Source organism: Natator depressus, chromosome 6 (assembly GCF_965152275.1).
Source record: "Natator depressus isolate rNatDep1 chromosome 6, rNatDep2.hap1, whole genome shotgun sequence".
Taxonomy (NCBI): Eukaryota; Metazoa; Chordata; order Testudines; family Cheloniidae; genus Natator; species Natator depressus.
The window spans coordinates 27,348,135-27,364,357 of NC_134239.1; the positions used below are offsets into that span (position 1 = coordinate 27,348,135).

Sequence of the window (16,223 nt, forward strand, 5' to 3'; positions counted from 1 at the left end):
TCTTCTGGTTATGACGTGTGTCAGAAGAAAGGGTTTACAAAGGTCAGAGATTTTTTTAATTTCTCTGTAGAGTAGGCTGCATCTTGAGGCTTGTGCTCAGGCCAAAGACTGCAGATTTGGGACAGTGTCCTAGCCTGAGAATTTCCATGTATTTTAAGTCATGTCTGATTTATCTACAACAAAACTCAATCACAAATTTTAATTGCATGGTTGTAACCCTCTGATTGCCCGTTAACTTTGTAAGCATTCGGGCATTTGTTTGGGGCTGTGAGACCAGTTATCGGCTGGTGTCAGAGGGATTCCCTCCCCCAAACTCCAGTTTAGGGATAGTCAAAAAATTCTATCTATATTGTTTTTCAACAGAAAATTGGGTTTTTGATAAGCCAAATGTTTTCACAAAAAATTGGAATTTCAACTTTTTGTCAAAACCAGACAACTTCCAGCTTTTTCAACAAAGCTGAAATTTAAATGTCAGCAAAAACACATTTTTGTTAGCTTTCGTTGAAATTTTTGGGGAATAGGTGAGGAAATGCCCATTTTTCCAACCTGCTTTACTGAATTGTGCTGTGAGGCAAGGTTGCAATATTTGCATCTCTATGACAGGGCCCTACATTGGTGCATGGTGATGCATTGTCTTCACAGTCCCTAAGGTCTCCTGGTTCCCCCACCCGTTTTTCATCAGGATCCCCAACCTATGCCAGTTCAACCTATGCCTGTCTCCTCCCCAGTGCAGAGCTGTGCCCTTTTATTGCCACAGCATGCTCAGCAGTCCTCATCTCTGCAGAAGAGATACATCAGATACATAGGAACCTATTAACCCTACTACTGATTTTAGTCTTGCTTTTTCTTTCCATTTCCCATTCCTTAATTCCCTTCATTTTCTCCTTCTGTCCTCTGTTTTTCTTATTTTCCCTTTTCTCCATTCTGGTTTTTTTTCTCTTCTCACTTTTCTACCTGCTTTCTTTCCCCATTTTTATTATTTCTGTTCTTTCTCCCACCCTGGCTATCCTGTCACTATTCCTTATTCTTCCCCATGTCTCTTTCATTCCAAGGAGAACTTTAATGTCCTCACCAATCCTCCAGCTCTCTTTCCCCCACCACTTCTCTCTTTCATGAGTTTCTCCCATCCCTCTCCTGCTTACTGATATCACTTGGTACCCAGATCCCCATCATGCCCATCTCCTCCTTCCATTTACCTCCCAGTCCTCATTCTTATATCCGCCTTTCGGTCCTTTGGGTCTCCCTACATTCATCCACTTCTCATCCTTTTTATCCCTTTGGCCTCCTGAGTCCCTTCCTATCCCTGATAAAAACACCCCCAAGATCACTTTCACTCTAGCAATCCCAGCCCCTAATGTATTTCACCCTCCCATGACTGTCCCTCTTTCCCCAGTAATGTCCCACTGACCTGCTCATTAGAAGGGGGATCTTTACATCAGGAGACCTTCTGATCTTGCTTGCCCTCAGTTGGATAGAAGGTACTTTTGGAGCCCAGATGGCTTCTGCTGCTGTGATGGCATTTTGATTGGGGGTTTCTTCTGAGCCAGGACACCACTATTTTTTACCTCTCCTGTCCCTGTGACTGTGAGAACAGATCTCTGGCACAGGATAGCCCCTTCTTCTTCTGATTCTCTGGACCAAGAGGACCCCTTGTCTGGTGAAAGAGCCCCATTCCTCATACTGAGCGCTGTGTGCTAGCTTTTGAATCCTCTGCTTTTATTAGGGCAGGAAGCTTTAATAGCCCTTTGCATGCAATGGAGAGGCTACATGTGATCCACCAGTAGCCAAGAGGGAGTTCTTAGTGCTGGCCCCATTTGGGTACCCTTCCTATTTGCATGAGTGAATCCATCCCCCACCCCCTTGATAGGAATTGGGGAGGAAAAGCAAACTGCCATCTTCTTGGGCTACCAAAGTGGTTCTGTCTGTGAGGCTATGCTTGAGAAATAAATGCGTGAGGGGCACAGCTTTAAAAATCAGCCCACTGATGTTGGATGGATTTGAAATTATGGACCATTTTAGGGTGTAAAATCACTTTAGTGTGAAAATGGTTCTGCACATTTGCAATAGCTATAGGTGGGAGCAATAATTCCTAAAGTGCATCAGGTTCTTCTTAGAATCAGTTCAATTTAAAGATGATTAAGATGCTGCAATATGTTAAATCATTTTCATTGTGTCATATTTTCAGAGACTCTTATAAAAGCAACCTGCAAATTGTGTGTTTGTACCTTTTAAAATTTTTATTAGGGCTGTTAATTCATCGCAGTTAACTCACACGATTAACTCAAAAAATTAATCGTGATTTAAAAAATTATTTGCAATTCATTGCACTTATAACAATAGAATATGAATTGAAATTTATTAAATATTTTTGGATGTTGATTTCAATTACAATGCAGAATACAAAATGCACAATGGTCACTTTATATTATTATTTTTTATTACAAATATTTGCACTGTAAAAATGATAAACAATCGAGATTAATTTTTTTTAATCGCTTGACAACCCTAATTTTTATTTTTAATTTTTTTTACAACGTATGAAGAAGGTTTTAAAGGAATCTCTCACACTAACACACTCACTCATTCACAGTCCTCAATAAGGAAAAAAAAAGTTTCTACGGACTATTAGTTGTTCCCTGGTTTTGTTGGAACCCTTCTTAAATGACCTAGACATGTGAACTGTGAGTTTTGCTCAGTCATTAACAGAAGACAGAGATTTTTAGATCCTTAACAAACATAACATCCTTAACAAAGCCAAACATAAAACTAAACCTTATTAAAAATCACATCCCATCTCAGTTAACCACGTTTTCCTCTTCTGTATATGTCATGCCATAGCCCTGCCAGTTTGAGTCATCCAGGCTTTGGGGCCTTTTTTCTACATGATCAAGAAGCCACAAACACACATACAAAAAGACAGATTTCTTTGCAGATCTCTATGACAGTTGGACCCACCCCGTCCAGGATGATACCTGATGTACTGATGTACTAAACACCTGATGGGGTTTTACTGAGCCTGTCCTGCTCCACCAGCCTGGATTCCCTCTTCCTGTTTTTCTGAATTAGGATCTCTGGTCTCTTGCAGCACACACACACAGGTAGGGCCACACCCAGCTGCAGACACAGACTGAAGTCAGCTCTGTGTGAGAGGATTCACCCTGTACTCGCGTGCACACCACTTTTGGGAGATAAACCCAAACTTATATTGTATTGCGCTGTATAGAAAAATCTGCACAGCACAAGCTCATAAAAATTTGCCCTCTTCCTCAGTGTGAAGAGAAATTTGCACACCTTCTTGTCCCCTCCAGTTATAAGTTGCACAAACTGGGTTTAATAATAAACAAAACAAATTTTATTAACTATGAAAGGCAGATTTTAAGTGGTCAAAGGGATAGCAAGCAGATTACTAAGCAAATAAAACAAAACACACAAACTAAGCTTGATTCACGAAAGAAATTGGCTACAAATAGCAATTTCTCATCCTAAATATTGTCACAGGCAGCTTACAGAGAGTCTTGAAAGCCAGCTGCACTGGCCTGCAGCTTGAAACTTCAGGTATTATTACTCACAGGCTAGACACCCTTCCAGCCTGGGCTCAACTCTTCTCCCCCCAGTTCAGTTCTTGCTTCCAGGTGTTTCCCCGTGTCTCTTTGGGCGGGGAGGCAGAGGAGAACCATGAGGATGTCCATCCCCTGCCTTTTATAGCTTTTGTGTATGGCGGGAACCCTTTGTCTGCCAGTGGAAAAACACTGGCATTCCAACATGGGGGTGGTGGGCAGGGTGGAGGGGTCTAGTATTAGGTGGCTCAGTCACATGTCTCTGCAGGGTCGTAGCAGCCATTACTCGTAGGCTGTGTGGAGCATCCAGAGGAAGACTAAACTCTTTCACAGTCCATTGTCTTTGCTGATGGGCCATCAGCCCTGTCTAGCTTTTCGTTGTTGTACCTGAAGGGCTAGTTGTAGGTGTCACCCAAAGTAACACATCTGAAATACAGCTACATGGTCAATATTCCTAACGTCAGATACAGAAATGATACAAGCATACAAATTGGATAATCACATTCAGTAAATCATAACCTGTCCAATGATACCTTACATGACACATCTTGCATAAACTATATCTGTTATGCCATATCTATATCATAAGCATATTTCCATAAAGAATATGTAGTACAGCATCACAGTCTCTTTTAACAGTTACATGTTGTGCTTGCCATTCCAACCATTGTCAGAAACATGCACACATAAAGGAGTGTAGATGAATTTGTGTGAGTGGCCAGAAAGGATCAAAGATAGTCTATGAAGGACTTCTATTCCATTGTACAATATTCCTTATTCTCGTACTATATAAAGTGCTTTATCTGATTGTGCATCATGGGGAAGAGCACATGTCATTCCTCTAGCTTTCCTGATGAGTTATTTACCTCCTGGAAATTGCAGAGATCAGTGTTTAAAAGGTGCAGTCATTCAAACATGCTACACATGTTCAGTGCTGGTTTCCATGCAAGTCACAGATTCTGAGGGTGCAGCATTTAATTTTTTTTTCAAAGTGATTGTGTGTGTTTAATTTATCAGAGCAAGTCTTTTATTATTTGTCACGTAGCTGAACAAAATTAAAGAGGAATCTCATATGGCTCTCTGAAAAATAGCATTAAAATAGCTCTCTATCCTCTCCCAAAAATATTGCACAAATCTGTCCACGTTAAATAAACTGTGCTAAATTACTACTATGTAACAAATAAGAATTGGATTATTTAGCATAAACTTGTGGAGTTTGTTTTTCCCTTGGGGTTCCGGAATAAAGGCCTCAAGCAGTTGTGATTTTTGTTCACATAAAACCTGCAAGGTCAAAGCTATGAGGCATTTTTATTTAGTAAAGAAATGTAAGTGTAAGAGATCATATCAGTGTTAAACACAGGGCTAACTCCATTGGTTTCATTCAGTTCAGCATTTGGGAGAGTAGGAATTGTGGTTAGGGCATAAGCCTAGGTTGGGGGACCCCTGGGAGACCTTGGTTCAAGACCCTGCTTTGCCACAGACTTCCTGTGTGACTGTGGGCAAGTTTTTACTTAGTCTCTCTGTGCCTCCATTTCCCATGTGTAAAATGGAGAGGACAGTGCTTACCTACCTCACAGAAGAGTTGAGGATAAACACATTAAAGATTGTGAAGCACTCCAATACTGTGGTGATGGGGACCATGTAAAGTACCTTAGATATATTTATGCTTTAGTAAGTGAGATCACAATCAGTGACTCTTATTTTTCAATAGCCTTTCTTATGACTAAAACCCATCTTACTAAGATTTCCTTTTTCCTACTCCTCCCTCAATTTTAATAAAACTAAACATCTCATTTTAAAATATTACCCTATTTGCTCTTTACCCGTAGCTTGAATATCAGGAGCCTTGAAGATTTTACTGGAGAAGCTGAACAGTACATCTGAGTCAAGAAAACATTATTTTAAAATGCTAAGAGCCCTACAGCCATTGATCAAATGGCCAGATGTTGGTGTTGGATATAGTGCGTGGTACCATCCAAGAAAATCGGGTGTTGGTTCTCAGAAACTGGTTTATCAATTTGTTAACTTTGTGCCAAAGTTAAGAAAAGTATGTGACAAAACTTAATTTCCTTAGAGTGCATGAGGAATTTATAGTGTCAAGTCAAGTCCTTTTTAACAGCTCGGCAGTTCAGCCTGTTATCCAGATAAGTCCCTAGGAACCAGAGCCAATGCTTGGCTTATATGTACAGAAAATACCTCACTGTAATCCAAGTTGTGTTTGAGCTCTGATCCACACCTGGTGAGTTGGAAGTTTCTTTCCACTCCACAGTCACCATTGCACACTTGAAAACACACATTGTCACGCACTGATTAATGGAGACTTGGTAGCAGTGATTTAACAGTTACTAATAAAAAAAAACCCTTCATTCAGGCGTTCCTATTTTAGAGCTATAAAATTGTGGAGCGAGACTGGAGCAACACCAGTCTCCCTTTACTGACAAAACTGTTAGTATCCTCAAAGTGAGGGAGAGATTGACACTGATAGCTTTGTGCAGGAGGGTTACCTTTAGGCCTTGTGAGTTTTATAAAATCCAACATGGTATGTAGCAAGTGTCTTTATTTCTGAAGGTGCTTTCTTTTTCGAAGGTAGCATTTTTATGTGGCAGTTGCTATGGTGACTATTATTTTTATTGACTAGCAAAGAAACATGTTACGTAAAGCACATAAAACTTTCTAATTTTTGCTCAAATGTTCAGGTGTTTCTTTTTCTAAGGCCAGGATTTGTGTATCAAGGGAGAGGGTTTCCGCTTTGGTCTGACTTCCCCGGTCCCCCACCCACCCCACACAGACCACCCTTCTTTGGACAACTCCTCTCAGGGGAAAGTATAGATGGTCTGGAGAAGAAAATCTCTCTTCATGCAGATGATATTCTCCTATAAATGCCTCAGTGACTGGCGTTAGCCTACTGCAAGCATTCAACCTAATCTCTGACTACAAAGTAAACAAATCTAAATCAGGAGCTCTGATAAGAGGGCACCAATTCTCCGGAATCTTGAGTCCTGTAACTGGAATAAAGAAGGTTTCTGATGTCTTGGAACCACAACTGATCAATAAGAACCTCTATAATAATACTGAAACCATTAAACAAATTAAATCAGATTTCTACCACTAGTTGCCACAGGTAGAATAGAAGGAATGAAATTAATGTGCTACCAAGATTTCTATTCCTTTTCCATTTCCTACCCCTGATATAACCAAAAAACTGTCCTGGAAACCCAAGTTTCCATTGTCATTTGGATGGGAGCAAATGCAGAATTAAACACAAGCTTCTTTATGTGCTCAGATACTACAAACGGCGAAATAGATAAGAAAGGAACTAGAGAACTGGGTCTCTGGAACTTCTCCATGTATTATCAAGAAACCTACATAAAATATGTAACAGACTAGAAATCTGATACCACAAAATAATTTAGCCAGTTAGAACAATGGCTTGCAAAAGGAAGTTTAGCTCCAGATACACCATTCCTTTTCCACAGGGCAGTATAGAAAGCTTTACAGTTTGATGCAGGATCCTTTCCACATGTGCTTGCATAAACTAATTTAAGGAATCCTGTGAGTCTTGCTGTTGCGATCTTCCCTTCAATTGAGAATCTTGCCCATCTGAAGATGATTGCGTGATTCCCAAAGTGAACAGAAAAGTTTGATTTTTGTCAGAGAAAATGTTGGATTATTCCAGAATTTGGTATTGAGTGAAGAATGGAGAGAGGATTCTGCAGTGACACAGAAAGGCACAAGGAGCAACTAAAAGTGGAGTTTCTCTTCAGAGGACCAAAGAATTAGGAGTAAATCATGGCTGTGAGATACAGCACAATAAAGAACAGTGAGCTACTTTTCAATAGGAAGCCATAAGGGAGTATAAGACCTACCGACCTCTCCCAGAACCCTTAAACACATTGACTAGTACTTACATGGGTAGTCTATAGTCCCATTAAACTCAGGGCTTGTCTACACTGCGAAGTTGTAGACAAAACTTTTATCTTTCACGGGTACTTTAAAAAGCTCCCCCCCCCCCAAGACAAAAGTTTTGCCGACACACGTGTGAACGCAGCTTTGTCGGCAGAAGCGCTCTCCTACCAACAAAGCTAACGCCGCTCACGGGGCTGGAAGTATTTTGTTGGCAAAAGTGCCAACAAAGTACTGAAAAAGAGCGTTTACACTTCCTGACTTTTAGCGACAAGGCTGTGTCGACACAGCCTTGTCTCTAAAAACTGCTTGGTGTAGATAAGCCCTCAGTGACTATTCTCACAAAATAATTACTACTCAAAATAAGTAAGGGTTGCAGAATCAGGACGCTGGTCTTTAGAAACCATCGGATATTTGGTATTAAGATCCAAGTGTTCATTTAGCAATGTGTAGCCTACATTCTGCTACTACTGTATGTCTGTTTACACTTTTCCTGTGTTCCTGTTCTAAGCACGAATGCAGTCACTAGATTTAACTGAATAGCATTATGCAGATATTGTGTATGCTGAACATTTCTGCTGTGTCAATCCAAGGTGTCTGGTGCATCATTCAACTGTGTTAAGAACACAGATAATTATGCCCCAGCATTTTTGTCCTAACTCCTACAGAGGAAGATCTCTTTAATTTTTTGCTAAAGTAATTGCTTTAAATAAAAACTTGAGGGGTGATTCTAAGCTCTGCCTCTAAGAGAGACAGAACTCAGAGCAAAGGGTAGGAGGAGCTAAAGCAGCTTTCACTCATATTCACCCTCCCGATCCTGAGCTGTTCCAGGACCCTTAGCATAATATAGGAAACCTGGGGGGCTGTCTAAGTTATCCCTGTGAGCCACAGCACTGCCCTAACTCTCCACAGCTGACAGCACTGCTCCCCGAAACATTGCTCCTGCCCCAGCCCCTCCCCCAGCTCATTCCCTACATCAGGGTTTGCAGCTGGGTCCTCAGAAGGCAGCCTTCCATGGTGGCTGCATCAGGGAATCCTCATCCAGCTGCAACCGGGGCTATTACAGCCCCCTTTTTGTCACTGCTACCTTTTTACCTGGTGTCAAGGAGCCAGAGTGGGAGTGAGGCTTTCACGCTAGACTATTATCTGCTTAATTGTTATAATTCATTTTCTGACTTTGACTGTAAGTTTGTCATGGATGCTTAAAATTACAGAATCTTTAAAATGCAAAGAGTATAAAGGTCTATTGAATTTTAAGACAAATTACTCTTGACTTCTCCCCCCCCACCCCCCCCAACAAGAATAATATCTGTCTTGTTCACTAACACCTCCTGGAATGCTTTTTGGTACCTTTTTGAAAGTTGGCATGTCATTTTATTTCTGACTATGTAGAACAAAACAGCTTTTTCTGAAAACATGCCATAAGAGTACCTTGTGGTTCATGGTGAAGAGTGCTCTGTGATTCATGGTGAATCACACACCCCTATAACTTCTTCAGAGTGAGAGAGTAAATACAGTTGTAACATTTGCTCATGATGAGTGATCCCAGATTTGCTCTCTGAACCATCAGTCTTTGAGCAAAGCTATTATTGTACGATTTCAGTTTAATGTATCTTCATGAAGATTTAGATTTGTTTCTATGAGCTAGATCCTAAAATGGTATAAATCTGCTTAACTTGATTGAAGTCAATTTATTAATCTTGGTCACACGACTTTTTTAAGGAGAGGGCATTTATTCTTGTGGGAGGGAATGCTGCTTTCATCCATAGAAACTCCTGTGTGTGACTTCAGAATAATGTCGGTGTGTAATTTCCAAAAAAAGATTTCAAACCACTGCTTGCCTGTTCCCAGCGACTCTCCAGAATGCAAACATACAAACAGTGAAAATGAGTTGCATCTAGAGCATCTGATCACATACACTTTGCATATTCTTTTTCTATAAAACTCAAGCCTGCCAATAGCACTTTCTTTGGTGTTTACATAAAAGAAACAAAATCAGTGTGAGTTATTTTTCAGTTTTATGAGCACAGTTTGCTGTTTTAAGTAAAAGGATCAGAGTTGTCCAGAGGAGTTGAGATTACACTAACATCAGCAGTTTTTCTGTTTGCTTTGGTTTTATTACACTTTTTGGCACCATAGTTAATTTCTAATCAAGTAAATGTGTTTGAAAGCATGGTTCAAGGGGAAATCTTACATTTCTATACAAGATATGTTAAATGTATTGAAATCCAGTTTCATAAGTAAGGCACTGTTACTACTACTTCACTGTAATAGTTTTATAACTAGTGCAATTCTCTTTGACGGAAGCAAACTAGTTTGCAGAGATACATTATGGATTAATATTTGGATGAAAACAGGAAGACTAAGGAAAGCTAGCATGCGAGTCTTTCGCCACAGGGCCGCTGGTTCCAATACATCAAAGGCTAGTGGCAACACAAAACTTTCGCCTTCTGATGGGTGTTCTTTAGCTTTCATGAAATATATTGTTGGTCTTAGCCAAGTTCCTGATGGAAGACACCCATTGGCAGACTCAACAGAGGGTAAAGGTTGACAGGGATGAGCCACATGAGTGGAGCAGCACAGGGAAACTTAAATCTCTCCATTCCCTGCAACATCTGAAGGAAGGGGTTAGCCTCTGGAGCGGTCAACCCAGCTGTTTATGAGTCTGATTCAAAGCCCACTGAAGTCAGTGGAAAGTTATGACTTCCAAAGACTTCCATTGACTTCAATGGGCTTTGGATCAAGCCCTTCACGGGCACTAAATTCACTTAGGAAAAGTTTTTCTTTATTTAAAAATAGAACAGATTAAAGGCCAATAAATAAAACCAACTAGCCCCACCTCATTTTACAAACTCTGTCCTGTGGTTCTGAAGGCTTACACAGATAAGCAGGGGCATGGAGTAAGGACTTTATTTTTAATCTCATATGACTCAGCTCAATAATAATTAGCCTTTCTTCTGCTTCTGTGGGCCTCCTGCACTGCACAGCTGCAGCAGCTAACCTTGGTTCCTTAGAGAAAATTATCTCCGGGAATTGATTTCCGAGCAAGGGTATTCATATCTCACTTACTCTTCCGTATCTTCATCCCTGGGATGCACAGCTGTTGAAGAACCTCAGTCCAATCCACTGTCGTGCTGAATGGCTCACCATTGCAAGAGCACCATCAATTTAGGGGGGAGGGATAGCTCAGTGGTTTGAGCATTGGCCTGCTAAACCCAGGGTTGTGATTTCAATCCTTGAGGGGGCCATTTAGGGTTCTGGGGCACAATTGGGGATTGGTCCTGCTTTGAGCAGTGGGTTGGACTAGATGACCTCCTGAGGTCCCTTCCAACTCTGATATTCTATGAATCTATACTGTTCTGTACATTTTTGGTCAGAGTTTCCTCTGTTGAGATCCCTGTTTGAGGAGAGGGAGTATGGGGGAGAAGAGAGAGAGAGAAGTCTGTGCACAGTTCTTCTCAGAAAGTATTAGGATACTTAAGTAAATGACATTTTTGTTTGTAGAAATAGTTATCCCTTAGCATCTTAAGACTGCTATTAGACTGTAGCTTTCGGTGATGACTTCTTCAAAGTTTAATCAAATGGGCCAGGGAAAGTGATAGAAATATCCTACAAGTGATATTCAGGCAGTGGGGGATGCGAGATTGAGATATTCTGCACGCCAACTCTGTGCTTTCTATCATGCCCTGAAGCATCCTCAATGGACCGTCCACAATGGATGCATTTCGGAGAAGATACACCTTTCTCTGAGGGAATGTACCAGTGTTTAATAGATTGAAACCAAAGCTTAGTAAAACTCCACCATTTTCCATCTCTGCTTCCTTCTAGAAGTTTTTCATAATATGTTCTTGAACTTCTTCATTTTAAGGATCTCATCTTTCAACTGCCATTTCCATCCAGTCTTTCCAGTGTTTTCTGTACCAGCTAGGATGCGTTGACTAATGTTTTCAAAAACAGCTGCAAAGTATAAATCCCTGGCACCTCATATTTTTGAATTTTCTATATCTGCTTCCCCACTCGTTGTACAAAGCATTTGATTAAAAACAGCACTTTCTCTACAGTGGAAAAACATTGTAGTGTCTTTTGAAATTATCCAGGTATATTGGTGTTTTACTCAGTCTTATTGTCGTTTACCATCCTGTTTGCTACTTGGATGATAGCCAGACATACATAGATTGCTTCACCTTGTGCTGGTTTAAATACCTTTCACTACTTTCCAGCAGATATTCTGAGCAATAATTTTTCTGTCATCATTCATCAAGTTATTTTTTTCTTTTTTTTTTTGTAAAATCTGCTACATCTTTTTGTGTATAATTGTATCTCTTCTTAGTATCTTAGGACTGCTATGATCTCTAGCTCCAAATAGGGCAATATTGTGGTTTGTTTCTTGCTGCCCTAAGCAGGCTACATGTGTTGCAGGACAGCAGCCTCTATAGGACTATTACTCTGCTGCTTATGTAGCTGGGCAGGGGGTGGGTGTAGCTTTGAATCTGCCCCCTCAATGCACAGCCAGTACAGCTGATGTGAAACAGAGGGGAAAGTATTTTATCCATGTAAAGGGTTGCTACAGATTACTTTCTTACTGAAGAAAGGGGGAAACCAGACTCTCAAATTGTAGCTCTGTGAGGGTACGTCTGTACTGCAATTAGACACCTGCGGCCAGCCCATGCCAGCTGACTCGCAATCATGGGGCTTGGGATAAGGGGCTGTTTAAGGGACTTCCTGTTTAAGGGATCCTTTCACCTTGCAGAGTCCTAGAGACCGGGCTTCACCTTGAGCCCAAATGTCTACATCACAAATAAACAGCCTCTTAGCCCGAGCCCTGCGAGTCCAAGTCACCTGGCATGGGCCAGCCATTATATTTCTTGAAACAGCAGATTCTCTTTTTTAAATATTTTTTGAAATAGAAGTAGAAGAAATTTATGTACAGTGGAGATATAAGGTGGGGCGGGGGAGGGGCAGTAGGGAGCTAGTTATTTCTCCCTGATTCTGAGGCTAGCCCTGGCCCCAGTGCAACCTAGAGCAGCTACGGGGCTGCTCTAAAATGCACCATTGACAAAGAGCCTTTAATGGACCCAATGCCAATAGAGGATTGGTTTGTCAAAACAGAGTTCCACAACACCCCGTGCACCCCCCTCTCTACCACCCCAATAAACCTACTAAGTTGGACTGGGAGTGGGCACAGACATAGGACCTGGCTGCCATGCATTTGCACCAGCAGGGATTTCCCCTCAGGCAGGGGTCTGCTTGGCATTTTGTGGCCTGGGGTCACATCAAGGGGTTGTTATGCCATTGGGAATCTGGCCCAAAGAACACAATACAAGTTTCAGTCACAAGTTGTGTCTGACAAAAAGATCATTCCAAGTAGAGCAGGAATTTGCATATTAAAGCAGTTAGCACAGATAGACATTTTAGAAGTTTGTCTTTATGCTCTTTTAAAAAAAAAACACTTTTAATTATGCTCTTCAGCACTAAGTTCTGCTTCCCAGTTCCCTTTTGACATGTGGATCTTGCTCTTTAAGAACCTGATTCCTCTAGCACTTGTACATTCCTAGCTAGAATATTAACAAGCCTCTCTCAAACCAACACTTGGATATGCTCCTATCATAATGAATGGATTCAGTATCTTGGTTTTCTTTCAGTAACAGAAGTTTACATGAATAGGAGGGAGTCGGGCCAGTGCTAATTATGAAAAAGCTATTTTTAATATGTCATACTTATGCCATGTCTTCTTATTACTTTCTCAGATTCTGACACTGAACAATGTTTTGCTTTGTTTTTGTAGGTAATGCAAATGGACCAGAAATTGAACCTCATTACAGATATGCTGCATCACCTGGTTTCCAATCAGCAGGCTGGCCAAAGCAGTAATGGATCATCTCAGAGAAGCAACCCTGTTAACTCAGATCACTTCCTCCCCAACAACACCCTCCCCACTTATGAACAACTGACAATACCAAGAAGAATCCAAGACGACATATCCTGATACGGTAGAAATACAGGTGGTTGTTTTTCCCCTTTTTAAATGGAACTGAAGGTTGTGAATCTGGAAAGAGTTAAATTTCTCAGCCACATGGAACACACATGACTACTGAATCAATGTTTCTAGCCTCCGAAACACTCCTTCCAATGACAGTCACTCATATCAGATGAAGGTTTATCAACCTAACACACCTCAAGGCCTCTGTGCTGTGTTGTACAGCACAGTACACTCTTAAGTTCCATTTTTATTTTGTTCAAGAACAGTCGAGTGCAATTCATCATGGCACTGCAAGACCAAAACAATATAAAAGGCAGGCAAAATTGCAAGGAATTTGTGGCTCCTTTTAAAGGAAAAATAGTAATACTTGAACTTAGATAGCAATGTGTGCATTCTGTTTATGAATCTACTGATAGCAATATAGTTTTACTAGTTAGATTTTAAAGCAAAATGGGGTAACATGTTGATTTTATTGTATAAACATACCACTGACATTCTAGAGAATGACAAACCGCACAGTTAATTATTTTCTTTTTCCTGTTACATGAACACTTACCAGATAATGACTAGATTTTCTTTTTAATCTGTTTTTCTTCAGGGAAGAAGTAGTGGTTAATCTGAAACAATACTATTTATAGAGGACAGTGCTATAGATTTTTTAAGATACGAAGTTTTCATGGGAGAAGGATAAAATATTGCAATGAAAAAAAATAATTCTGCTTTCTAGAAAACTGCTGCCAAAGAGTTTATATATAAATGTTAACACAACTATCTAAATGTGCTTGTCCAGAAAGATCTTTTAAAAACGAGTGTTCACTGCTTTTATATTTTTCTATATCTAATTTCTGTAGCATTATTTCCAAAAATGTTACAAGTAAATACATGCAAAAGTCTAAAGCAACTGGATCTTGCTGGTCAAGTGCTTGAATCCACCAGTTATTGGGCATCCACAGCTCCCATAGGAACCAAGGCCCCAATCAGAAATGCATCTCTAGTCGGTACAGCATGTAAGCACATACATTAAGTCCTTAAGCATGTTTTTTCCTGACTAGGGATAGACTTAAGCACATGCCTAAGTGCTTTCCTGAATCAGGGACTCAAATCATTCAGCTCTCAACAGGAAATACTCAACACCCCAAAGCCTTAGGCCGTAATGTAGAGGACCATGGCCATTAAAACCAAAGACTCACATTGACTTGGTCATTCAGGCTCCAAATCCCGCTTGTCACACTCATACAAGTAGTCCCTGCTGAAGTCAGTGGGCCAAATTCTGCCCTCATTTATGCCAGTGTAAATCTGGAGTAACTCCACTGAAGTTAATGGAGTTCCTCCACATTTATTTTTGTATTAATGAGAGCAGAATTTGGCCCAGTGTGACTACTCACATGAGTGAGGTGAACAGGATTTGGACTTAGGTGACTTAGAGTGAAATTCACCCCGTACAGAAAGCCAGCACAAAGCCTATCCACTTTGAAGGCTTCAGTAGGACTTAAATGGTGCACAAGTCTTGTATTGGCTCTCTAAACATGGATGAAGTTCACCCTGGTTGAGAGAGTGACCGAAAATGGTGATTACAAAACAAATATTTAGGCCAAATTAATGACTAGGTTTATTGCAGGTAAATGAAGAGGAGGGTAGATGGGTCACAAACTCTTCTACTGTTGTAGCAATAGATATAAAAATCAAAGATCTGAATATTTACTCCTGTACATTTGAAAGGAATTGGACTGTATTGCAAAACTGATGCCCCACTTAATATTACATAGTTAACCTCACCACACTTTAACATATGAGTAATATGAAATACTTGTGCATATCGATTGAATTGAGCTCACAGGGTAGTATAGGTAATAGGTCTGGGCTTTGTTTTAAACATTTCATCTTCTAACATGTTTTATCTCATTTGGATTATAGAGCAAAGCATACTGTATCTCCTTATACCGATTGTTAAAATTATTCAGTCTTGCTGCTATACAGTAGATCATTTTAAGGATTTAGAAATTTACAGATGTAAACAGGGACTATTTCTGGGCATTATGTTTTATAGAAATCAAAAATAATTGTGATGATTTTGAATTTGTTTTTTTAATGAGGTTCACTGTGTAATTTCAGGTTATTAATCTGACTGTTAATTTCCTAATAAAATACAGGACAGAGATGCTATGCCTTTGATTTGTTCTGAACTCCACAGACTTGGTACATTCCAGAAAGACTGTTATTTTTTCTGGGTCCGTCACCATGGTGTGTGCATGCCTTATTTGAAACACAAGATCTCAGTAAGAGTGACCAACCTCCGTCCTCCTGTTCTGCCTGCATCTTAAGTAGAGAGCTGTGAAAACAGGATTTAATCTGTTGAGAAGACACAGGCAAAGAGATGTGTCCTGTTGCTCTTTCTAAAAGCAACCGGGTTCGTGCTTACACATATTTCCAGAGGCACAGGGCTGCTACCAAGAAAGCTCTGCCACCAGCACCCAAACCTTCCAAGATCATGTCTTCATTTTCTTTCTGGCAGGTAAACCTCAGTACTAATAACATTGAACACAACACATTTCACGCCAAAGGATCTAAAAGCCATCACTTTACACACTGGTGTGTAAATGTATACATTTCAGAAACCACCTTCACCAAAATCCTGTTCTAAACTCTTCCTAAAAGATTTCAAATCTTGCAGTGGTTATTTCTCAGGTCTACAACTAGCTATTCCAGATCTGGATCCAGTCATTCCTTTCAGAAACATGGTACCAGCTCCTAAATCCTTTCTGACTTAACTCTTTATTCTGCAG

The 16,223-nt window shown here is 40.3% G+C and overlaps 1 protein-coding gene across 1 annotated transcript in view; it reads left to right on the plus strand.

Moving 5' to 3' along the window:
* The window catches only part of KCNQ1 (potassium voltage-gated channel subfamily Q member 1), a 537,929-nt gene extending 522,340 nt beyond the window's left edge, over positions 1-15,589 (plus strand). The window contains exon 16 of the mRNA XM_074954860.1: positions 13,246-15,589. Within this exon, the coding sequence (XP_074810961.1) occupies positions 13,246-13,446 (201 nt within the window). The 3' untranslated portion in view covers positions 13,447-15,589. The remainder of the gene's footprint in view (positions 1-13,245) is intronic.
* Positions 15,590-16,223: the final 634 nt, after the last annotated feature.